The sequence below is a fragment of the Phoenix dactylifera genome, chromosome 12 (assembly GCF_051530095.1).
Source record: "Phoenix dactylifera cultivar Ajwa chromosome 12, Ajwa_hap1_PhDact_Kaust_v1.1, whole genome shotgun sequence".
Lineage (NCBI taxonomy): Eukaryota > Viridiplantae > Streptophyta > Magnoliopsida > Arecales > Arecaceae > Phoenix > Phoenix dactylifera.
In genome coordinates this window covers 7,122,898-7,147,975 of record NC_143201.1, presented here as the reverse complement: position 1 = coordinate 7,147,975, position 25,078 = coordinate 7,122,898, and the positions used below count along the sequence as shown (strand labels likewise).

The window sequence follows — 25,078 nt, the reverse complement described above, 5'->3', positions numbered from 1 at the left end:
GGCCAATAATATGGGTGGGTTAGGTCTTGGTCAACCTAGTTAAAATAGAAAAATTAAAAATTAAAATTCATATAATTGAAGAACAACATAAAAGTTAAACCCTTGATCCATGAACCTGACTCATACCCTTTCTCTCTTGCGAGATTGTGAAAAGGAGTTGCTAAAAATGGGCAACCTAGGGACTTATAGTGCTAAGGTAGAAAGTGGGGATGTAGGGAACTGCTTAGATAGTTCTCGGACAGGACAAAGGAGGATGAGAAGAGCAAACTGGAGGAGAGAGGCATATGAGTAAAAAGGAGGCATGGAGAAGTACAACAGGAGGTAGATCAAGAGGATATGTAGAGGAGAATGGAGAAAAGAAATGGGAGAAAACTAGCTTTGCTATCACTGTCCATCTGACTACCCACTATTTGACCAACACTTGCTATTTGCTGCCGACCATTTATTCTCCATGCCTCCACTTTAGCTTTATCATCTTCCCTTAGTTTGGGGTTGAGGGATCAAAACTGGGAGTTTGAGTCACCTAGTTCGGAATTATAAAAACTGTCAAACCCATTTGTTCCATGATAATCTTGCTTGAACCACACAAACTTCCTGCTCTTGCTTGGAATTCTTATATATGGGCCAAATGGTCTTAGTAAGTGTTTGGGTGCTGGTTATGTTGCCAATGGCCAATTTGTGGGAAGGTGTGGAACAAGGTCCGCCAAACTGGTCCGTACCAGCCCGTACCGGCCGGGACGGACTAGTCCGGCCTGGGACCGATACCGGATCAATGTGAAATCCGGTACTAGTAGCTTGTCGTTGGAGAACCGGTACGGGACCGGTATAGGATCAGCGTAGATCAGCGTTGGATCAGTGTGGAATCCGAAATCGGGACGGAACCGGACCAGATCGGTACCGTACTGGTCCGGGCCGCCATCGGTATGCCGACTGGTACTGGTACGGTGGACCTTGGTTTGGAATATATATAGTTGTCGAGAATGCTGTTTAGAATATCGATATTTCTAACACCCAATTCTTTACTCCTCCCTAATGCCCCTCTCCTTTCTCTCCATCCTTCTCTCCCATTACTCCCCACTCTCTCATTTCCTCTTCCTCTCTCCAAATCACGCACTCTTCCTAGTGTGCTCTTCCTCCCACTACCTATCCATTTTGATCTCTCTCACTTCTCTTTGGTCTCTATTTTTGACTTCTAGTTCTCTTTCCCCACCCTTCTATCCCTCCAGCTTTATCTTCAGGGATCAACTAGAGATAGCATGATGGCAACAATCATGAATGAGAAGGAAGGCCATGGTCCTTCCCCAGCCTATCCAATGTAGGTTGTCAATGGTAACCCGATCATATAATTCTAGATTTGGTTCATTTTGTTTTGAATTTGTTTTGGAAAATTTGGATTAGACCTAGGGTTTGGGCAGGTTCATGAGTCTAGGTTGCGAATTTTGAGCTCTACATCTAATACTATCCTTTTCTTATTCTCATAATGAATATGTGTTGGTAATATCCACAAGCCACAATCTTTCCGTGGTGAAAGTTGTGCATTGAGCTGCCTTTTGCACCTTCATTGAGCACCCATTTTGTATTTTTCCATATGCATTGGATATGAATCCTAAGGGCTATGAATCAAATGCATTGGATATGTATGCATTGTGATTTTTCTAAATGCATCCTAAAGGCTATGAATCAAATGTTACTGTGCTTGAAGCTTGCTTTTCTCTTGGGAATAAGCACATTGCTTACAGAACTCAAGTGGTGTTAATTGGTTCCAAATTTTTGTTGCTTATCCTTGTAATAGTTACTCTTACATACATACTATTGATTGGAAGAAGATTGTCTTTTGTCTACATACCTAAAACTCCGGGTTTGTTTGGATGATTGGGCTGAAAATCCTAGAGGATTTGTGGATTGGGCCGGTGTAACCAGCAAAATCACAGGATTACAGGCTATGCCCAAGACAGGTCTTTTTATTTGTCCTCCCTGTGGGATTCGGGCTGGCCCGCTCTAAAGCTATTTTTGGGTATTTATGAATATAAGCCTAGCCCAGCCTGTAATATTCTGATTTTGCTGGTTGTCCTGGCCTAATCCACAAATTTTATAGGATTTTTAGCCCAATCATTCAAACAGGCCCTCAATTGTTGCAACTTTTATATGCGTGTCTTTGGCTTCTAGCTAGTGATGACAGTTGGCATGCTTATTCTTTCATACGTATAAACTGTTATTATAATTTATAAGTGTTATTCTCGTCTATTTTGTTACCAAAACTAGTATAGCTATCTTATGCTACTCGGTATGCTGTCATATTTTCCGGTTATTGTCCCTCTTAAGCTAACCAAGTCTTTTCATTTTCTTTTTTCTGTGTTTTGATAGCTGAGTCTGGCCCTATTATCATATTGAACTTGTTCTGTTGACACATTATAATTGTACTAATATTCACTGCCTTTTTCTTTGCTGCTACTTCAAAATGAACTTCTTTGTGAAGTTTTATAACAAAAGAAAGAACGTACAAGATGTTTTTTTTCCTTAAGCACAAGTAACTATAATGCTGTAGTATGTTATCAGGTAAAACTGGAAGGTGATATCAACCAAGGAGTGGCATACTACAAGAAAGCATTGTATTACAATTGGCACTATGCTGATGCGATGTACAATCTTGGCGTTGCATATGGCGAAATGCTGAAATTTGACATGGTCAGTCGAAGAGAACCTCATTAACTTGTCGTTCTCAATTTATACGATTGTCATCTAATTATCCTGATCAAGGCATTTTATTACGTCTGCTTCTACAACTTATATAGTTTGACCTATACCCTCAGTTTGTTATTCCAGATTTATTGTTCTCTTTGATTTTATTTTCAGGATTGGTGTTTTTTTTAAACTCAAGTTCCATTGAATTCTTTAAGTTATTTTCACCTGTAGCTAAAATGTTGAAAATCTATCTATGAAGGCAATTGTATTTTATGAACTTGCATTACACTTCAATCCTCATTGTGCGGAGGCATGCAACAATTTAGGAGTAATTTATAAGGATAAAGATAATCTCGACAAAGCCGTGGAATGTTATCAGGTGAGTTCAATCACATTTAGTTGTGCGAGTCAATTACTTCTACATATGCTTTATGTAGTGCTGTTTGTAATTGTTTGCATCATTTCTATCAGATGACGTTTTTCACTTCTTGTTATGTGTGTAGATGGCTTTATCAATTAAACCTAACTTCTCACAGTCGCTAAACAACCTTGGAGTTGTTTATACTGTTCAGGTTTGCTCTTCCAGACTCATGCATCCTATGCATAAAATTGAAACTATTGTTTTTTGGAGATATTTGATCTATCTATAATTGTAGGGTAAAATGGATGCCGCAGCAAGCATGATTGAGAAAGCCATTGTAACCAATCCTACATATGCAGAAGCATATAATAACTTAGGTAGTTGTTGATACATTTCTTCTTTCTATAGTTCTTGATTTGCTACATCTAATTTATAGAATTGGTATTGTATCTGTAAACAAACTAATATGCGGTTGAGAGAGATTTGATCATATGATGGTGATAATGATGCTATAAGATTTTAATGAAATCCAAGGCATGAATAACTAAAAATACCTGGTTTAATTTTAAAAATTAGAGTAGAATTTGGAGCATATTCTCTCATTATGTTCAAGAAGTAATACTACTTTCCACAAGCAGGGTTAGCTTTTATGACTTGAGATAGACAGACAAGGCTTGTTCTTACTTTGATTATGTTTATTTATCAATTTAATTGATTTTTCTAAAGAAAATTCAGCTGATACATGAATTCTGGTCTGGATGGATCATATAATAACTTCATCTGGTACTTTGCTACTACTTCTAGATGGGCATCATTATTCACTAATTAATTGGCATTGATGGTGTGAACCTTAGAGGTTACTGCTAGATCAGTAATCACCTTGAACTTTGCAGATTGATTTCCAGATAAATACTTGTTCCATTCCTTGTTTTCACATCCAATAATATTCCATCCTCCTTCCTCCCTCTCCTTGTCCCTCCCTCTGCCTCTCTCTCTTTTTATTTTCCTCTCTCTCCTTCTCCCTCTCCCCCTTTCCCTCCTTCTCTCCCTTTGTCAGTATGCCCTAGAACGGCAATGGTACAGACCTATGCAGCGCTGAACCGGTCGCCGGCTTGTACGCCCTCCTGTACCGGTCCGGCGAACCTTGTTCCCAAACCTATGATTTTTCAAGCATCTCATGATGGCATGCATTGATTAAAGGAAGCTGCTATAGTCTTTTTATTTTCATCTGATTCTAGCACACAGTGATGATGTGTAATAAAGTTTTGTAAGTCCCCCTACCAAAAAAGAAAGTTTTTTAAGGCAGATACACTTCTTGATTGAAGTACATTTTAATCAAGAAGAGACAAGGCAATATAGGCCAACATGTCAAATTTAAATCCCGAAGGCTGGAACTAAATCCTTTATGCAGCATAGGCTTTGTCATCAGATTTCATGTAACAGAAGGAAGCAGCTAAGCTCTTCTGTCAGAATTTTATCATAGCTTTCAAAGAAATTTTAGCGGGAAGATTTCTCCATTACTATTTCAGCTGCATTTTTGATCTGTTTGAAACAAATTTGCTATGAACATCTTAGTTCTGTCCAAGGTTCGCCGTCTCGGTACCAGATCCCGTATCAGTGTCACAGTAGCACAGTGTCAGTATGGTGCGGTACATATTTTTTGGCGTACCAAGTGTCAGTATGCCATCGGTACCGAATCGGTACGGTACGGTACGTCTCGTACCGCTCGATTCAGGCCGGTATGGCATATCATGGTCCTATCGCAATTGCCTAAAGTGGATTTGAACCATCAAATACTAACCACTGAAAGCTATACTTGAATATTCTCCATTATGCTCATCATGTAGAAACCAATAAATATTATTAATCTGTTGATCATCAGTTTATATTTTATTATTATCAATGTTAATTTTGTCATTCCTTTTGCAGGAATTTGGTATATAGTATATAAGTTTCATGTTTTCTGTTAATGAATGAATTGTATTAATTTGATAAGTGGATTAAGGAATTAATTTTGTTGTTCACATATTTATCATTAACATTTTTGGTTGTTTAGGGGTCCTTTACAGAGATGCAGGCAATATTGCTCTGGCTATAGAGGCATATGAGAGATGCCTTCATATTGATCCTGATTCACGTAATGCAGGCCAGGTATTATTTTCATTTATGGTTCTTATTTTTTTAAATCATCAGGTTCTGACCATACTTACAAAAAACTGACTAAAAATTTTCTCACTCAACTTTGTAGACTTAAAGCCTCCTTTTGTTCTTCTTATGATACATGAATGATTCTTAAAATTTAGGCATTCAATTGTGCCCTAGGAAGCATGGATATTTCAAATCATTTGCCATGTCCGTATTGGTTTATGTATCGGATACTAATACTTGTTGGATATTTCTCAGATATGTCCTGATACTTGTCTATTTTTCCAAATTTTAAAAAACATTCTTGATACTTCTTGAATACCCTAGAGATACTTTCTGATACCTCCAAACATGAGCACTAGGTTGTTTTCTTTCTTTTTCGATAACCTTTTAATGATGATGGTCAATTTTATAATCTATGATGTTAATATTTATCTAAGAAGTATGGATTGGTGTCAGGATTTGAATGAAATAATGCTGACTGAAATAATGCTGATGAAAAGATGAGCTTGTAAAAAAGGATATTATAAAGTACAGGCTATATTATTTATAGGTATCCATTTTACATACATATGCATATATACTTTTGTAATATTCATGCATGTATGAATATAAAATACATGCATACATACATACGTACATACGCACATACATATAGTTTATATTCATTAATTTATCCTGGTTGTATCGTTCCCTACTTTTCTCGCCGTATCATATTTCTGTATCCCATATCCATGTCCATGCTTTATAGATGCTAGTAGCTTGCTTTCCCAAATATTTTGCATGTTGCTGGACAATGACCACTATAAGCAACTCATGTGCTTCACCACTTGCACAAAATGTAGAATATATGTCATTATGACTTCACAGTTTTTGGTATCAGGTATTACACTTCATGCTTCTTTAAGCTTGCTAGCCAAAGCTTCTGCTTAGGGTAATGCACTGTATCTTGTTGCCCCATATACATCTGCTTCTTATTGTTTTCTCCCACTTTGATCGTGCATCTCTGTAACTGCTAACATCGTATAACAAGGCGACTTGTCTTATTGAAGTCTTCTCAATTATTTTTCATTTAGAGTCGATAAATCTGTTATCCTAGAATGAAACTTTAGAAGCCTTATAGATGTAGTTGGGATCAGCTTTATGTTGCCCTTGTTTAATCTTATGCTTTTATCAAAACTAAATATCAGTCTAAGCACTTTTAATCGTCTTATCATATTGGCTTCCCCCACCCCTCTGCTCTGGTCCTCTTTACCATTCTTTGCACAAGTCTAAACCCATTTCTTTATTAGAACCTTCTCCAGTCTTCATTTGCAGTTGGCTCTCTTAATTGCAGATGCTTTGACCCCTAAACATTTTCAGCCATATTTTGATCAGATAAGTTCTCATCTCATTAAAATAAGCGGTGAGCAACACTACAAAATTAAACTTCATTAGCTCCACCCTTTATATCTTGAGGTATCTATGACACCAATATTTATGGTACTTCCTGATTTACTAAGGCCTTCTCACTAGATTCCCAGTACAATTGTAAATAATATAGGAGTTATCGTACTATCAATGATACCCGAGCCCCGATCTTATTGTTGCAAGATATGTGGGTGACTCTTTAAAATGCAAATTCTCACCTTAACCATTGGTCTGCAGCATCTAAAATACTGGAAAATTAAAAAAGAAAAATTGGTGGTTTCTTGCCTAGACATGTAGTTGGTGCAAAGTGGAAAACACTGATTAAGCTTGGGTGCTCTAGTGGCACATACACACGCATATGCTTCTATGTTTGATTGATTTTTATGCCCATGTCTTTCAGAACTTCCTTGCATATCTATTATTTTGTAATCAACATCCAGCTTGTTCTTGTCTCATCCATTCAGCATAATCATCTGCTAATTGCATGTCATGAACCTCATCATATGTGCAATGAAATTAGTGCTTAAGACTAATTTTTGATGTTATCATGCTGCAACTATGAACTGTCAAATCTCCTGATGACTAGTTAGAATTCCACTGCTCTTTTATAATTCTATATATTTGCCATTTCTAACACCTTGAATGGACCTTTTCTTTACTATTTTTTATTAATTTGTTTTCTTCTAGTTAATGGAAACTGTTTGTGGTTTCTCTTTTTTCCTCTGATTATTTGACTTGTTTTTCCTAATCAAGAAATAATCGTTGTTTCTTGGCACATGCTTAACAGTTCTATTAAATTATAATCACAGTATGTAGTCATTGCTATATAACCTTCTACCGTTAGCTCGTGCAGTTGCCAGATTGTTTAGTTCATTGACAGTTGATGTGGTTTCAACCATTTTTATTATTATAAACTTGTACTGTAGCATTGTGAATTACTGCTATGGCTTAAATCATTCTGGCAAAGCTTGTGCTGCGGCTAGTTTTTAGTATGTTCTGTACTGTGCAGCATTTCTTCACATAATTGGATATATTACATCCTTAATTTTCATTAATATTTGACCTTTGCTTAGTGTGACTATGTATTATCAGATGCTGAAATTTTGTGCTGCTTCATTCTTATAAGCTTCTCTTTTCAGCCTCGTTTTAATACTTTCTGTACCAATTCTGGACTATGACCTGTTTTCAGAACCGGTTGCTTGCTATGAACTATGTACATGAGGGATCAGATGATAAGCTTTTTGAGGCTCACAGGTACAAAGGATTACCTAGCATTAAAATATTTTTTTCCTATTTGTATTTAAAAAGGGTTTGGCTTTATTTCTTTTTGAATACTCACATTTTTCATTGGAAGACGTAAAGGAAGCCAATTTCCAAAGTACCACTTGCCTTTCTGTCCTAATATCAGAGTATGAAAGTTAGGAGAGATCGATCTGTACATATTATCATTATTTGTTATCATTTGTTTTGCACTTTTGTTATACAAGAAGTTGTTACTTCCGAGTCATATTTTTCTCATTTTAGGTTTTTTCTTGTTGACCTGGAGTACTGCTTCCCTTGTGAGGCAGGAAACTTTCTGTTTCTAGCCACTTCTACCTGTAATGTATATGCTTTTGCCATTTAGTCATGTAAACCTGTTTTATTTTATGTCTGCTAGTATATGTGATATTTTTTTAGTAACTCATTGGTTCAGATCGCTTGTGCCTTTAGTTTGACTCTTATAAACCTTTAGTTTCTTTCTGGAAATTCATTTTGATGGAACATTGGCATTCTGCTAGATTCTAGGTGGCCCAATTACCCAATATGTGAGACCTTTATTGTATGATATTTGCTATTCTTGTAGATCTAACATTATATAACAGGCAGCCATATAAATGTATGCTGAACCTTGCACCCACTCCTAGATGGAATAATTTAAAATATCTAGTCTGGTCAACTGCCAGCTTACCTTTTTTAAGGGTTCCTGTTCCTCCCTTGAACCTTGAGTGAATTTGATTAGTAGTTACCCTTTCAAGGTTAGGTGACTATTATATTGCTATATACTTGGTTTCACCTGCACAACAAGTACAAATCGCAAGGCAAAAAAGAGCATATTGGTATTATGATCCTATCAATGGTTAGTATATTTGCTTTTTAAACTGCTTAGTTCTTTCAGAATTTTAGCTCTTTATGTAAGGTATACTTTTATGTTGTGTGGGGATCATTATACATTTCAAACAGTAACATGATGGTCATCACTTGTTAAAGGATCAATCGAGGTCTTTATTGTTTTGTCTAGATTCATGATGCATCTTAGTCACTGTAGATACACAATTTTTTGAACTATTATTTGTTTGAGGACATCTGCTCAAATTGAGGGGTAGGCAGGAGTTGGAAGGGTCTTCTTTTGCAGATATGAAGAGTAAATTTATTAAAGTGCTTCAGAGATTAGACATGCCAAATGGCAGGCCTGTACCATTAGATAATGACATGTCCATATTAGTCCCTATCCTCACCACCTCCCCCTCTTAAAGAAAAAAAAAAGAAACCACCTAAACTGTGTATCTAGTGGTTGTATGTAGTGGAGAATTATGCACAGTCTTTAGTCACCTGGTTAATTTTGTTTTAGAACACAACATTCTAGTTTTATATAAATACATGAAAATGTGATAATTGTATAGCTTCTCAGTTATTCATGTACTGCCCAACAGTCTGAAAAAGTTAATATACTTCAAGGAAGCTGGAAGTTCTTCCTGCACTGTATAATCAGTTAGAAGATCTATCATTTTCATTGATCAAATAATAATACTTTAGAACTGGAATCCATGTTAAAACCATCGTTCTTCTCTTAAACTATCACAGAAGTTAGTTTTCCCTGCTGTCATTTTGCACTAAATACCTTAGTAGCAGGAAACTTCTGCCTATGGTGTTGCACCTTCTCTGTAATCTATGTCTGCTTATTAGGCATTTCCTTATTCTAAATTTCATTGAGAGATCTGCAACCCTGTACATTTAGTCCTTTACCCACTGTCGCTTCAGGAAACTGAGCTAGATACTACCTAATTACTACCTGCTTTCCTCTTGTTCTTCTTATCGCTAATTGTTTTAACAGATAGAAGTGACTTATGGCTGGTTTCATGTAACTGCTGTTTGACCTTGTTATATATGTATGCCTTTTGCATATTCCTATTCTTAAATACTAATGTTGTTTCACAGTGAATGGGGAAGGCGCTTTACGAAGCTATATCCACAGTACACTAGTTGGGATAATCCCAAGGATATGGAACGACCACTAGTAATTGGATATGTGTCCCCAGATTATTTTACTCATTCTGTATCATATTTCATAGAAGCTCCCCTTTCACACCATGACTATACAAATTACATGGTGGTTGTGTACTCTGCAGTTGTGAAGGTAACTAGTAGTGTTTTTTTTAACCCTTTTTTCTTGTTTCCCTTAATAGTTTCACATTAAATGTTTGTATCAGATGAACTTTGGACAGCTAATTTTTAATATGATGGGGAAACCAAAGATTTGGTTGTAGAATGCCAGTGCATCTCTTTTTTTTTTTTGCTTTTCATTTCTCTCTGATGATTTTATATAGTTTGTCTTATCATGTAATGTAAGGAAATACTGTTCTTTTTCTGCAGATAGTGCTTCTTCTTGTTCTTATTTGCTTCTTAATATGATCTTTCAGGCAGATGCCAAGACCCTTAAATTTAGGGATAGGGTCTTGAAAAAGGGTGGATTATGGAGAGATATTTGTGGGATTGATGAGAAGAAGGTTGCTAGCATGGCTAGAGATGATAAAGTTGACATATTGGTAGAACTCACAGGTCATACTGCAAACAATAAGTTAGGGATGATGGCCTGCCGACCTGCCCCTGTTCAGGTATTTTTTTTGTCATGGTTTTTACAGCCTTGCTTTTGGTTTGTCCTGATATGGTTGGCATTTGTTAATTTTTCTCTGCCAATTAATACTCGAAAACAAAAGGTACCACTGCCAAAATTTTGACCATTCTTCATGAAATGCTGTCCGTCCACTAGACTGCCCTCCATGGCACCACCACTCACTTTATGGCTGCGATCACTGTGCCCTGTGCCACCATCCACCCTCCTTTATCATGATAGCTCTGCCACCTACTTGCTGCCAATAACATCCTTGTTCTATCTTTACCATCTAGTAGTGTCGCACTCCTCAACTGCTGCTGCCACTGCCACTCTATATCATCTACCATTACCATCATTTTTCCGGGGGCAAGCTCATCCTGTAAATGGTCATCATTTTCCAAACTTTTTCAATCAAATGACAATAAATAATGTCCCCTTTCCATCAAAAGCTTTGCATTTTCAAATGGTCCCCTTGCAACACATTCCCTGATAAAAAAAAAATGAAGCCATTTATCTTTTGTGTTATGATTTGCAGTTTTCTGCAATAATCATTTTCTATGACATTTGCCTCTCTAATACCATCTCTTCTGTTCTACTTATAGGTAACTTGGATTGGATACCCAAATACAACTGGTTTGCCTACAATTGATTACAGAATTACAGACTCATTGGCTGATCCACTTACGACTAAGCAGAAGTAAGCTTATAACTTGTTTTTGATTTGACAGTCATCCAGTATATTTTGTTCCTGTTTATTTTTTTATAAGTTATCAGTATATGATGGTTATTTTAATTGGCAGGCATGTTGAGGAGTTGGTTCGTCTACCTGAATGTTTTCTTTGCTATACGCCTTCTCCAGAAGCTGGTCCTGTTTCTCCAACGCCAGCTGTTTCCAATGGTTTCATTACCTTTGGGAGCTTCAACAATTTAGCAAAGGTAGTGCTTTGCAAAAATCCACCACTTGTCATCATTCTACTCTATGTCAAAGCTGGGAAGCTACTTCTAATTCATCAATTTCAATACAGATAACACCCAAAGTGTTGCAAGTTTGGGCAAGGATATTATGTGCGCTTCCAAATTCCCGACTTGTAGTCAAGTGTAAACCCTTCTGTTGTGATAGTGTAAGACTAAGGTTTCTTTCAATGTTGGAGCAACTGGGACTGGAACCTTCACGTGTCGACCTTTTACCTCTAATTCTTCTGAACCATGACCATATGCAAGCATATTCCCTAATGGATATCAGGTGAAGGATTACATTAAAATTTCTTTCATAGGTGATGTGTAAAAAATGGTCATTTACTGCATCTATTTACATTCATCTGTAAATGCTGCATCAACATGCTTTTGTTTATATGTCGCTTTCTTCTTGATATGTACTTATCATGGCATATGCATTTATTATTTTGTTCATCCTCCATCATGCTGACATCTGTAGGTGCAAATCTCAAGTTTCTTTTGATCTGCTCATTCTGTGTTCTTCAGTTTTTAGAGTTACCACTCATTCACCTTGAACATGTTCTTTGAAAAAGCTTATGTTATCTGCTTGGGCCTTTTCTTGTACGATTTTCCACATCGTTCAACGTCCAGTGCTATAACATTTTTTTAATAATTCTTTTCTTGTATTTTAGCTAGCCCACTATAATTACATAACATTCCATAACCATATATCCATTTCAACCATGATTTCTTCATGTCATGCTCCGAAATTGGAACTTTCTCTAGTTCCCAAGGTTTGGCCATCATAATTGATCAAACATCATTAAGATTTAAAATCCCTCAAAGAAATCATATGCTCCAACAAGATAGGACAAATACATTACAATCCAAAAAATTTGAGTCAAGATCCACTTTACAATGTAAACATATCCCTGGTACACAATGCCAGACCTGCAAGGCTTCAATGATATCAATATAAAACTATACTTTTGATGTAGCTTCAATAGTCACTAAATTCAAAAGGCAACTTCAAGTCACCCAGTCCATTGCTTTAAAAGGCCCATTATAATCACTTAATCCTTTGAAAATTGTATAATACATAAAGTGGGCTATAAAGCTCAATTAGTAAAATTCTACCATTATCAACATTTTGGGTTTTCACCAAAAAAATCCCTCTCTTAAATTGTAACACATAATTCAAAATATCTTGAAAATCCAAGTGTGGTTCACTAAAATAAAATCAAAAATTCCAATAAGAAAGAGAATTATTGTAAAGCATCAACATCATTTTTCAAGAAGGGTTTAAATAATTCACATTAGGTCACAAGTTACATATTTTTCAAAGTTTTACGTGAAGGTTCACTAAATCACTTCGACAATGAAACTCCTAGAAATTAATATCCTCTAATAAGGAAGAAACAATGAGATAGTCAAAACAAAATAACAAATTTTACTCAAAGTAACAATGAGAAAGTTATAAAGTTTCAGTTATACCCTCGAGAGGCCACTCATAACCTTATAGCGGATGCAAGCGAGGCCACCACATATCCTTGCTGATAATGCAGATGAGGTCCCTTATTATTTTCGTTGCTAATACTAATGAGGCCACTCATATCCTCAGGGCCCACTTGGCTGAGAGTTTGTGCATGCCACCTAGCCAGAGGTTCCTTGTAGATAATTCAAGTGAGGCTACTCATATACCACCTAGTTAGAGGTTCACTTTTAATTAAGAATTCATTATTGGGTCACTAACTAAAAGTAACATAGATCCACTAATGCCATATTGAACAATTATTAAAATCTCCAAAAAGAGAAAAAACCATTTTGAAATTGATGTCTAGGAGATTCTAATAAATACATGATTTCAAGCCATAAGCTGCGCACGTTCAAAATATCGATTTAGGAACTCATGGTTTCATCATTTTCCAGCAGAAATCAAGAATAATTTCAAAACTGTCTCAAGTTCAAATTTCTCATATAAATGATAGCAAGGACTTGGTAATTATTGCAATATTTAAAACAACTTAAAACTTTATAGAGTCTAGGTTTCCAAAGTATAAACTTTTGGAATGACTATAAGGTTTAGAACTTCAAAAAGACATGTAACTTTGCATTGAAGATAAACATCTAGGTGCAGAAATTCAATTTAAAACACATGAAAGAATAACTTGCCAAGAAAATCATAAATTTTGGAGGGACCTTTGAACTTGGATTTTAATCAATATTTAAACTTGAGACAGTCACAAAACTCATGGAAAAAAAAAACAGAACAGATCTTAGAAAGTTAAATTTTAAGAATGTCAGAAAGTCACCTATAGAGGAATCAAATATGTAGGCCTAAGAATGAATAGAACTCTCAAAAGCATTAAACATAAAATTCAGGATAAATGGAGAAGTTAATGGGGAAAATAAAATGCAAATCATGTTCAAGCATCATCGTCGTCGTCGTCATCATTTTCTTCATCGAAAGGCCCATGTGCACCCTCTTTCCCCTTCACCTTTTGCCCTCTTGGCCTCGACTTGTAGGTGGAGAGAGGTGGTTCAAATATGTGGGGTCCACTAGATCTATCACTTGCTTAGGTTGGTTCACTACTTAGGTTGATTGCTAAAGATTAGGTCGGTTAGTTGGCTCAATTATGCGACTCGGCAAGCAACAATGTAAGAAACACAACCAGGCAGAAGTAAGTTAAAACGGACTTATTTACATGTAATTCATTTAAGTAAATTGACATTTACTTGAAACATTACATGTAAATGAAAGTTACCTTATTTGAACTAAACAAAAATACTTAAAATTCCATCCTTAATAATAAAAAGTTGATTTCCCAACTTCAGTTCAAAACTTTGACTTTTGGTTCTGAGTCAAAATTGCATCTTTTAGATGCAACGATATTTGTCAAATCTTTAAAGTTACATAGATTCCTTTATACCTAAACATTACTAAAACCCAAAAGTTCATTTGTAAAAGTCTTATAAATTAGTCTCTGAAGGCATGTCGCATAGAATGATTCTTGACAACACCTAGTGCTTCCACAGATTGATTCAATTCCAAGGGTTATATGCACATACCAATGTATATGTATGCTTCTAGTTATAAGTCGGGTTATTGCACTTTGGTCTTGTTGGATTATCATTTGCTAGCCTTCCATTATATATATATATATATATATATATATATATATATATATATATATATATATATATATATATATATATATATATATATATATATATATATATATATATATATATATATATAAAATATAATATGATGCATGTGTGTGTGCAAAAGACAACCATCATTTTCACTTCAGTTAAGTCATGGTCATTAGCTTAGTTGGGGTCATTTGTGTTCCCAATAAGATTCCATACTGAATGCCATGCTTTCTTTACAAATCAAGACACTTGTAGAGCAAATGTATCTGATATGTTTCTGGCATATAGTCACTTCGCTTCTTTTTTTATCATTTAGAATCAAGCATCGATAAAGATATACACCATATGGCTTCTGCAGCCTTCATGTCTATTTTATGCCCAGCTTAGATGAAGACTTCCCTTTCTTAAAATAACAACTGGTAGAACTTGCTATCGCTGCAAACCAAGACATCGCCAATTCGTTCCTTTAGCCTCCTTTGTCTTGAATTTCATAAGATTTTCTCTTGGGCCTTGAGATAGGCCTACTCAAAATTCTTCATATGATAAGTGAATTGTTTTACACATTGACATCATTAGTTGCTTGTGCAAATCTTTGTTTCATAATACAGTATTGTGGTATGTCTTTATTCCATAACTACCTCAAATTATTGGCCCCTTTTTTCCTTCAAAATGCCATCTTCAAACTGATTTATTAACTTAATTTTTTGGTTGAGCCTTTTAACCAATTGAAATAACAAGAATGTGATACTGTTTTTGGTCGATTTTGTTATAATAAATCCTAATCTACTTGTAGAGATCATGATAACTTGTCTAATTTGTTTTGCTAACCTTTTATATATATTTGTGTTGCCTCTAATATTAGGTGGCAAAATTGATTTGGACTTGATTATTATCATTGAGCATTTGTTGACCGAGTCTGATATCAAGGTAACAATGTCAGGCTCGAGCCTAGCCTAGCCCGATCGGCTCGATAGGTCGGGCTGTCTGAAGGTTGGCTCTAATGACTACCGAATCCAAGCCAACCCAACCCAAGAAGACTGGAAGAGAAGATATTGGGGGTGGAAGAAGCCAGCCAGTGGGATGGATGGCAAGAGAGAGAAAAGAGGTCCGTTAAGGGACAAAGAGGAGAAGCCAGCCGAGGGCCAGGGAGGAGGCGGCTAGTGATGAAGGTTGGAGAGAGAGGCCTTAAAGGGAGAGGGAGAGGGCGAGTGTGAGAGAGAGAGCAAATGGAGGGTGGGGATGGGGGCAGAGAGGAGTGGGGTAGCGTGAGAGGAGAGGGAGAGAATTTAGGGTTTCTCCGATCCTATCTTTTTCTTTTTTTTTATTTTTAATTTCTTTTAAATATATAATGCTATTTTAAGTATAAATCTATATAAATTAAATTTATATGTATAAAATTTTCAAGCAGGGCCAGGCTAAAAGTTGGCTAGACTGAGCTCAACATGATTTTCAATGGGCTTGAGAAATGGAAGCCCAACCTAGCCCATTTGGCTGAGATTGGCAACAATCTATTTGCATAGATCTATTATTTACTCAACCTTTAACCCAACTCTGACCCAATACCTAACTCAATTTATTAGGTTTACAAGTTGGATATGGCTCAAACTTTCTTTACCTGCTGACAGGTCAAGTTTGGGTACTATCTGGCCATTAGGTCATGGTATCCATCTCCAATAAGCTGAACTTTATTGTTTTGAGCCATTAGATATTGATATAGTGTCTCCATACTAATTGTGCTTCATATGTAGATAGAAAAAAGAAAGGTGAAGAAACCTTGATCTCTAATTCAATTCATTCTATCTCAATTTTGCCTCTTCCTGTCGGCCATTTGTATCCTCTTCATTGCCAGTTCCCCCCAGCTATTGATCCTTCTCTCCACCTTGCTCCCCTTCCCCGTCTTGCTCATCCTCTCAATCTCTTCTTCCCAGCTGCCTCTGTCATCTCTGCTTCACTTGCTTCTCATCATCCAATGGAGATGCTGCTAAGATGACTCAAGCAACTACAATCTGGCAGGACATTATTGAGCTAGGATGAGATCGAGGGTTCTCAGGAAGTACTTGATGGTGAAGATCATCCATGGTTACGGGCTAATGGAGACAATTGGGATTTAGGGTGTTTATAGACTTGGCAGTGGAGAGCTGGTGCTAGGATCCAGTATGGTTGCTTTTGCTGATCATAGAGTCCTATGTCATGGATCCAACACTTGGGATGCCTTCCATCAACTGCATCTGAGAGATGGATTTGTAATGCTTGTTAGAAAAGTAGCAACACATGAAACAAAGCCTAAAACTATAGCCTAAAATAGTGCAAAACAGTGCGGTTGAAAACCCATATGTTTGTTACAAAACGTAGATCTCGGAAAAAAGGAAATAGAAAAAATCCTAAATTAGGTGGATAAATGGGTTTAGGTCAGCTTGACTGATTGGCCAATAACCTTAGCTAACCTGCTAGCAAGTCATGTTTGGGTTTGGGTCAATGCTAACAATCCTTGATCCTAGGAATTCATAGCAAGTTTTGCTGGACCATTCCAAACCGGGCGGTTTGGGTATATTGAGCTGAACCGAACCAATCCCTAATCGGGACCAAGCACTGTTTTATATCGTTAATATACTTTTCAGCTGTAAATTAGAACTCATTTCTGACATTCTTTATCTTGGTTTCTTCCATCTAGAATACTTAAACCAAATCATCCAGCATCTCACAACTACTGGGTACTGCAAATGATTTCTGACTTTTTTCTTTATTGTGCAGCTTGGATACATTTCCATATGCAGGAACAACAACTACATGCGAGTCTTTATACATGGGGGTTCCATGTGTTGCAATGGCAGGTTCAGTGCATGCTCATAATGTTGGTGTCAGCCTTCTCACTGAAGTTGGTGAGAGACTTCTCCTTAGACTATAATTGCTAACATCATCCCGACTCTTAACTTTTAATTACCATACTTAGAACTAGACCTTTTCATGGGCCAGGCTGAACCAGGCTTAGGCCGCGCTGAACCCAAATGTTAACACAATTTACTTAGGCCAAGCCCGGCCTTCGGGTCTATTTTTCAAGCTTAAGCCCGGCCTTCGGGCCTATTTTCCAAGCCCAAGCCCGGCCCTTAGGCTTCCTAATTTTCTTTCAATTTTTTAAAAATACTAAAAAATACTTAAAAGCTTAAAAATGCTAAATATAAATAAATAAATATTATCAGCAGCAATTTTAATACTCAATAACTGAATAAGGTAGTTTTAAGAATCTAGATCCTCTTATTAAGTTCACATACCAACAAATTCTAGTGTTTAGTCATAAAATTCTAGCGTCAAAATAAGTTTCTGGCCATGCCGCGCTCCAGCCGGACTTTAATCCTCAAGCCCCAACCTGATCAATGAATATGCTTATTTTTCAGGCCCGGGCAACCTGCCAAACCTTAAATCTTGCACCAAGCCTGTCCAAAAGGCTTCGGCTTGAGCAGGCTTGGCGGGTGAATAGAGCTACTTAGAACATGTGCACCATGCAACTCTACCTAAGAAGTATAGGAGCTGTTTTTGTTAATTTGCAGTTGAAATGCAAGCTACAATTGGAATTATAGTTGCAAAAATTGTTTGTATTTGGTTATCTGTAATTGAAAATTGCAAATGTTATTTCAACCATTTGGTTGTACTTTGTTGAGATTTGGCAAGGTTATCCCTAAAAAATAGTGAACTTTTACTTTTTTATTATACTATAATATTTATTATACTATTATTTATTTTTGAATTGTTAATGGAATATTGTAACTATAATTATAGTAGTAATATATATCACTATAAAATAATTTGATATTATAATGATTAAATTTTATTGTAATCGTAAATATATATTTATAATTTGTACTATTATAATAACTAATAATTCTTATATAATAGTTACTATAATATAATTACAATTATTATTGTATTATTTATCGATGATTATAATAATCATTATGATACAATATAATTAAATAAATATGTTATGACTAATCAATAGTTATTATACTAATATACTTTTCTATTATAGTACAATAATAATCATATTACTAGCATTATTATTGAAATTTATTGGATTATTATAAAATAATTACTGTACTAGTTCATAACTAGAATAATTTGATATTACAATAATTAATATATTGTTATAATCATATATTTATTAATAATATGTATTACTACAATAACTAATATTTATTTTATAATAGTTATTATAATGTAATGATGGTTATTATAACATTATATATGTTCAATTAAGAATCATTATGATACAATATTAATAATTAAAATAATGATCATGGTAATAATTATAATTACGTCATAACATTAATTCTGATAATGATATAATAATATAAATTTATTTTATATTTATGTAATGATATTATAATAATAAATCTATATTTTTATAATATTATTTATTAAAATAAGTAATATATTTAATATGTTAAAATTATATAATATTGAATTTCAACAAGTGACAGTGGTGAAGGGACTCCAAGGGTTGCTTCCAGTTGCAACAAATCTTGGCATTGGAATTGCAACCAATTTTTTGCTTGTAATTCCAAGTACAAGATTTGGGCCACTTTTTGCAGTTAAATTGCAGCCTGCAGTTACAATTGCAAGCATCTAAACAGTTGTTTTGGATGCCTCAATTCAATCGCAGCATCTGCAATAGCAACCTGCCTTTTGCAGGCAAACGAACAACCCTGTAGTGAAATGTATAATGGCTAGGAATTCTGTTGCTTTTAGATTTCCTTTTTAATTTGGTAGTGGATTTAATCAAGGTTTGCAATCGGTACCAGTCTGGTACAATGTCGATATGGGTCAGTTCTTAGTACCGATACTCAGTACATCCCTCATATTAAGTATCAGTTCACTACTGGTACAGTATGCTCAATATGGGATGGTAAAGTCTGGTACTTTGAACCGTGGATTTAATGATGTTGTTCATGCTGATCATCATATAAGCACCAGCCTGCCTCTGAATTTCTTCTGAATATATGCGGATAATGATGAGTTGGAACCAGATGGCTTAATGCTCAAAGTTCCATGTTTTTTTTTTGGGTATTTCCACATTAGCTCTTACTTCTTAAGTTGTAATATATGCTATGAAATGATAAAAGTGTCCAATCATCAAGCACAGAATGTCTAGAATATCTGGGTACTTGTTATTATCGTTCTAAACTTATGATCCTTCTTTTGGTACTTATGCTGGTAAAATGTCCTGTTTCTTGACCCTGATCTGCCTCTTGCTCTAAAATGCAAATTACATCATTGCAAAATTTTAGATCTCAATCCGCCAAAGGCAGTTCCACATTAAACACGATGCATCTGTCTTGTATTATTGTCTGGGTCGATATTCAGCTTGTCAGACAATTTACATACAGCTCCGTTAAGATGATGCCAACTCTCTCGTCCTTTATCTATTCCCTTTTTTAACGCACTTAATCAAGCTTTAAAAAGTTCATGGGCAGCTTAATTTTTAGATGATCTTACTACTATTTTTTTTTTTATTTTGGTATCTTGCAGTTATTAATTTTCATTAAAAACTTATAATGTTATGTGGAAATGTTCGATTGACTGTAAATCCAGGGCTTGGGCATTTGATTGCCAGAACAGAAGACGAATATGTCCGGTTGGTGTTGCAATTGGCCTCTGATGTCCCAGCTTTAGCAGAGCTGAGAATGACTCTCCGAGAACAAATGATGAAGTCACCAGTCTGTGATGGAGCGAAATTCACACGGGGGCTAGAGTCTGCATACAGAAACATGTGGCACAGGTATTGTAATGGTGACGTGCCAGCCTTCAAGCTCATGGAGTTGATGCAACAGCAACAGCCACTTTCAGAACAAGTTTCAGTAAAATTTTCTGAACCCAAAGCAGACACTGCACAAGAAGATCACATTGGGCCAGGGAAGGTGAATGGTGTGAGTTCAGTTGCATCGTCCACCCCAAACCCTTCCAGCTGCAAGGAAAATGGAAACTGATACAGATATTGAAGAGCTGGGTTTATTTGCAAGTGCTTTGCCTGCAGAGATGTCTACATATGCAGGAAGAACATACTGCTGTTAACACCAGAACCATGGAGAATTGCATGCTCAAATTGTTGGGTTTTTCCACCTTTAATTCACAAAACTTTGTTGGAGCAATGCTGTTTATTTAAGGGATGGCATTGGTGTGGCTTGGTCAATCAACAAATGGAGCATCACCATGATGGAGGCAGGCAGGAGCTGTTACGAAATTTTTATATGCAGTAGAAGATGAACCTCAAGGTTGGGGGTAGTGCTGGGCTGAAAGCTTGATTGTTAGAGGGGCATTTTCAAACTGATAAGAATATACTAGGCATGATTGTTAAGAGGGGCATTTTCAAACTGATAAGAAAATCATATACTAAATTTGTAAATTTAGATGCAGATTGCTAATCTTAGAAAAATGAATCAATTGCAACTTTCGTTGAGATTACAATAGGTTACTCTTTGAAGCAGTGGTACCATTGAAGTGCTAGTAGAGTTGTTAAATTAAGTGTAAATTTCTCCATTGTTATTTTCTTTTCTTTTCCTTTTTAGAAACTCTTTTGTTATCTATTCAACTTCTATTAATCTATTAACATACAATGAAAAAGGCTTTAAGGCACTGCGATGGAATCTTGGGGACCATTAGAATACTTGCAATGGAATTTGAGAATTCTGTTCGAGATATTTTCACATAAAGAAACATGTGTGTAAGGTCAAAGGAATTATACCTTATCATAATGGAGATTTTGGAGTTGATTTTTACATTTCTAAGGGAAATAGTGAAAGCACGCGACTCTGAAAATTACTCGTCCATTTCATTTCATTTCCCGTGTATCTTTCAATGTTCTGCTAAACAGTAAATCTTGAAAAAACATGGGCTCAGAGGATACATTGTTGGTACGGCTCATCTACAAATTTTCGTTTTGTCTCTGAAGGAATAGTCCTAGCCTTCTCTACATCTCTTTCTCTCTCCTTATCTTTAGTAGTATGTAAGGTTGGCAATGCTAAATCATTTAATCCGTTTTAACTTGTTTAATCTATTGTAAATTGATCTAAATTATCTATTTAATAAAATGACCAAGTTTAGATTTGGAAATTTTGATTCATTTAACACATGAGTTTTAATTGACAAATTTTTGACCTATCTTGTCTTGTCTGATCTGACCTGATTGCCATCTCTATATAATGTGGTCTATATATGGGATACCCAGCCTCTCGTTTATAGAGGGTGGAACCCTATGAGAGTCCTAATTTGACTCAAATTGGAGTGAATAAAGATGGCGAGGGCAGCAACCTTTCTTGGCCACCCCCTCATCAGATCCCACTCAGTCTTTGAGAGGAAGATGGGAGCTAGCTTGGGCTAACACTCCTAGTGAGAGTGAGCCATCTAGGTGGCGCTCAAGATGACAACAGTGTTGACCCATCTAGCTTTGTTTGCCAGCCCCCACTTTCGATTTTATTCCAGTGGCTCTAGGTTAGTCCAGGTGAGAAGATACTTGCTTGATCTACCATGAGTCCATTACCTGTATCTTGACTAATTTTCTTGCCTATTCTATTATTATTTATCTTAATTATTCTTTATTATGGATTGGAGATGGATTTGTAGAAGAATCATTTTATTGATAGAGAATTATTAAAAAGTCAAAAGAGTAATTTGGTTGTATAAATAAAGGATTTTTTACTCTCTTTTAAATAAAGTGAACATAAATCAATAGGACATAAAAGGAGAGGAAAAAGATTAAAAGAAGTGTTGATTGGACACCCTTGTTTCTTTTGGCTTCAGGTGTTTACAGCTCATCTTGACCAATGCTTGGAGTCTTCCAATGAATCGTAAAAATGATACGTGGCAACATCACAGGCCAATCCAGAATAACTTTGTAAGCGCCACTTAGTTGTCAAGAGCAAGCTGAGTGACCTTGGGATGGAAGGCTATTGACCACCAAGAGATTCCAGCTAAGGGTAAGATTCAAAAGCTGACCAATTGCACGGGCCAAAAGTGCACTAGAAGGGCCAAATACGTACTCATAGACTGAAGATGGGTGCCTCAGCATTGAGCAATGATGACGAAAAATACTAGCCTAGTTTAAAGATATATACCTGTATGATGTAAAAAAGGATGATCCAAAATTTAAAGCTAATATTGGTAACCGATAGAGAAGAGAATGGAGATAATAGTGGTAACTAAGCGGGACACATGTCAAAGTGAAAGAGATAACGCTCATCCGAGCCGGTAGAGAGAAAGTGATAGGCGTATAAATGTGAAATTGAAAAGAAAAAAGAAGGATCCATCGAATGAAATCATGAAGTCAATTTTATCTTTTAATTAAATTTTCTTTTATCTATCTTTAATGTTCAATAATTTCAAATTTAGTTATCACTCTCTCTCAGGTAAAATTTTGATAGTTAACGTTTTTGAAAGGTCATGGCAATCAAAGCCATCTAGTTCTCCCCTTTCTTCCCGTGAAGATAGGCTGCATACCTGCACGGTTATTCAACCTAGCCATTGATTTGTTTGTCTTTCTATTTCATCCTGAGAAGAAAAAAAAATGCGTTATATACAATTTTTTTAATATATTTTTTTACTATAATTATATACATAATGCATATCTTTCTATATTGCACTATGTATTATTGATAATCCAAGAAATAGGTTCTGCCTGGCTGCATCTTGTTCAAATAAAAATGTAAATAGAAGAATTACAAAAATATTTAGAAAAAGACAGATCTCGACAACAATACTTCCTATGTGCGCTTCTTTTATAAGAAGTATATTTACGTATCTGCTAATGACTGTGGCTTCAATTGTTGGAATTTTTACAAATCTGCAAAAAAAGGGTTATAATAATAAAACTAGTTCAGTATTTAAGCACCAAGCCTATGGACCATCCCAAAAAGAGAGAGAATTTAGGAACTCTTTGTTCTCTGCGCGCAGTTGAATCCTATGCCACCATGTTTCTCGTTCTAGATTTCTATAAAAACAGATATTTCAACTTCTTTTTTATTAGACTTAAAATCTCTTTTAATATGACTTCTTTTTCTTTTCTTCCACAGCCTACTTCAAATTTTTATTTCCATTTTTCCTTAAATACCATAAAAAGGTCAAAATAATAAATCCAAAAAAATAAATATATATTTATTTGCTGAAATTTGTATACCTTTCCTGTTCCGACAAAAGCCTCTTTGACAACGGTACAAAATGATATCCACAAAATCATGAGCATGTACTCTATTTACAATCATAAAGCCATATCTTGCCAATGAACAAAAGTCCTTTACCTTCTATTTGGTACAAAGAATGAATTGAAAGATGGATTGGAGGAAGGATAGATGAAGGAGAGAATAGATTAGCATGATTGGTGAAACATGAAGGGATAGATGAGAGTAATTTTCTCCTCTATTTAATATAGAAAGAATGAAAGAAAAAAAATAATATTTACATGACATTTTTACAAAATTACCTTTGATTAAAAATATTATTATCATCAATTTATATTATTTATTTATACTTAAGAAGAAGCTTATGCAATATATATACACACACACACTATATAAACTTATCAATTTGTATATACTTTAATCTTTATAAATTATACAATATATAATCTTATAATCTTTATAATTCATAATTATATAAAAATTATACCAAAATATTTAATTTAGATTAGTTTAATTAAATCAATAATTTTATAAATTAATTACATAAGAATTAATATATTTATATACTGATTATAAATAACTTATTAACTTATAATTTAATTCAAATAGTTAACTACTTTATATAATAGTTAACTAAAAAATAGTGAATATAAATACAAAAATAGAAGATAGAAAATGAAGAATTATTAAAATTTTATCAAAAAAACTAATAAAGCATAATTTTGTCAGCATAAAAACCCACCGCACATGCTCCATTCTTCCTCACATCTTTCCAATTCCTTGCATCCTCCCAAATTGGGAGAATATAAATTTATAAGCCAGAATACAAATTGTTGGGCTAGAATGAATGAGCAATCCTTTCTTTTCATCCTAAAATTTTTTGAACCAAATGATAAACAAAGATCATCCATCCTTCCTCTCATAGTCCCAACCAAATACAGGGTTATTTTCTAAACAGAAGCAGGAGTCTCTGAGGACAAAATGGTTTAACGACCCACCCTTCCACTTGTCTGCATTGGGCGATGATACAATTGATATAACATCCTCACAGAGAATTTAATTTCAGTTGCCCTTGAGTTCGCTGGATGTGAAGCAAAACACCTTTGGGTGCTGCTGGGCCACCAAAATACCATGGCAGGAGTAGGAGATGACCTTGCCCACCAAGCAGAAAAGGACAAGTCTAAAGCTGCGATTGATCTGTGGATCATTCTCGCAGCTGATTTAATACACACATTTACTCCTGCCACCAGTGTGCCTGCATCCATATTTTTCTTGAAACAGTAGGATAAATATGTACAGCACATCATCTGTGCTTGAAAAGAAAGCATCATCATGCAGTTCAGGGTCATCACA

At 35.3% G+C, this 25,078-nt stretch overlaps 1 protein-coding gene across 3 annotated transcripts in view; it reads left to right on the top strand.

Annotated features, from left to right (window-relative positions):
• Positions 1-21,020, top strand: part of LOC103718885 (putative UDP-N-acetylglucosamine--peptide N-acetylglucosaminyltransferase SPINDLY) — a 28,713-nt gene extending 7,693 nt beyond the window's left edge. For 2 of the 3 annotated variants that reach the window (XM_008807886.6, XM_088708047.2), the window contains exons 6-18: positions 2,557-2,685; positions 2,942-3,061; positions 3,186-3,254; positions 3,339-3,420; positions 5,100-5,194; positions 7,788-7,852; positions 9,794-9,992; positions 10,276-10,470; positions 11,072-11,166; positions 11,270-11,405; positions 11,495-11,712; positions 17,313-17,440; positions 20,148-21,020. In XM_008807886.6, coding sequence (XP_008806108.4) covers positions 2,557-2,685; positions 2,942-3,061; positions 3,186-3,254; positions 3,339-3,420; positions 5,100-5,194; positions 7,788-7,852; positions 9,794-9,992; positions 10,276-10,470; positions 11,072-11,166; positions 11,270-11,405; positions 11,495-11,712; positions 17,313-17,440; positions 20,148-20,542 — 1,926 coding nt within the window. In that variant the 3' untranslated portion in view covers positions 20,543-21,020. The remainder of the gene's footprint in view (positions 1-2,556; positions 2,686-2,941; positions 3,062-3,185; positions 3,255-3,338; positions 3,421-5,099; positions 5,195-7,787; positions 7,853-9,793; positions 9,993-10,275; positions 10,471-11,071; positions 11,167-11,269; positions 11,406-11,494; positions 11,713-17,312; positions 17,441-20,147) is intronic. The other variant, XM_088708049.2, reaches the window with a different exon arrangement.
• The last annotated feature ends 4,058 nt before the right edge of the window (positions 21,021-25,078 follow it).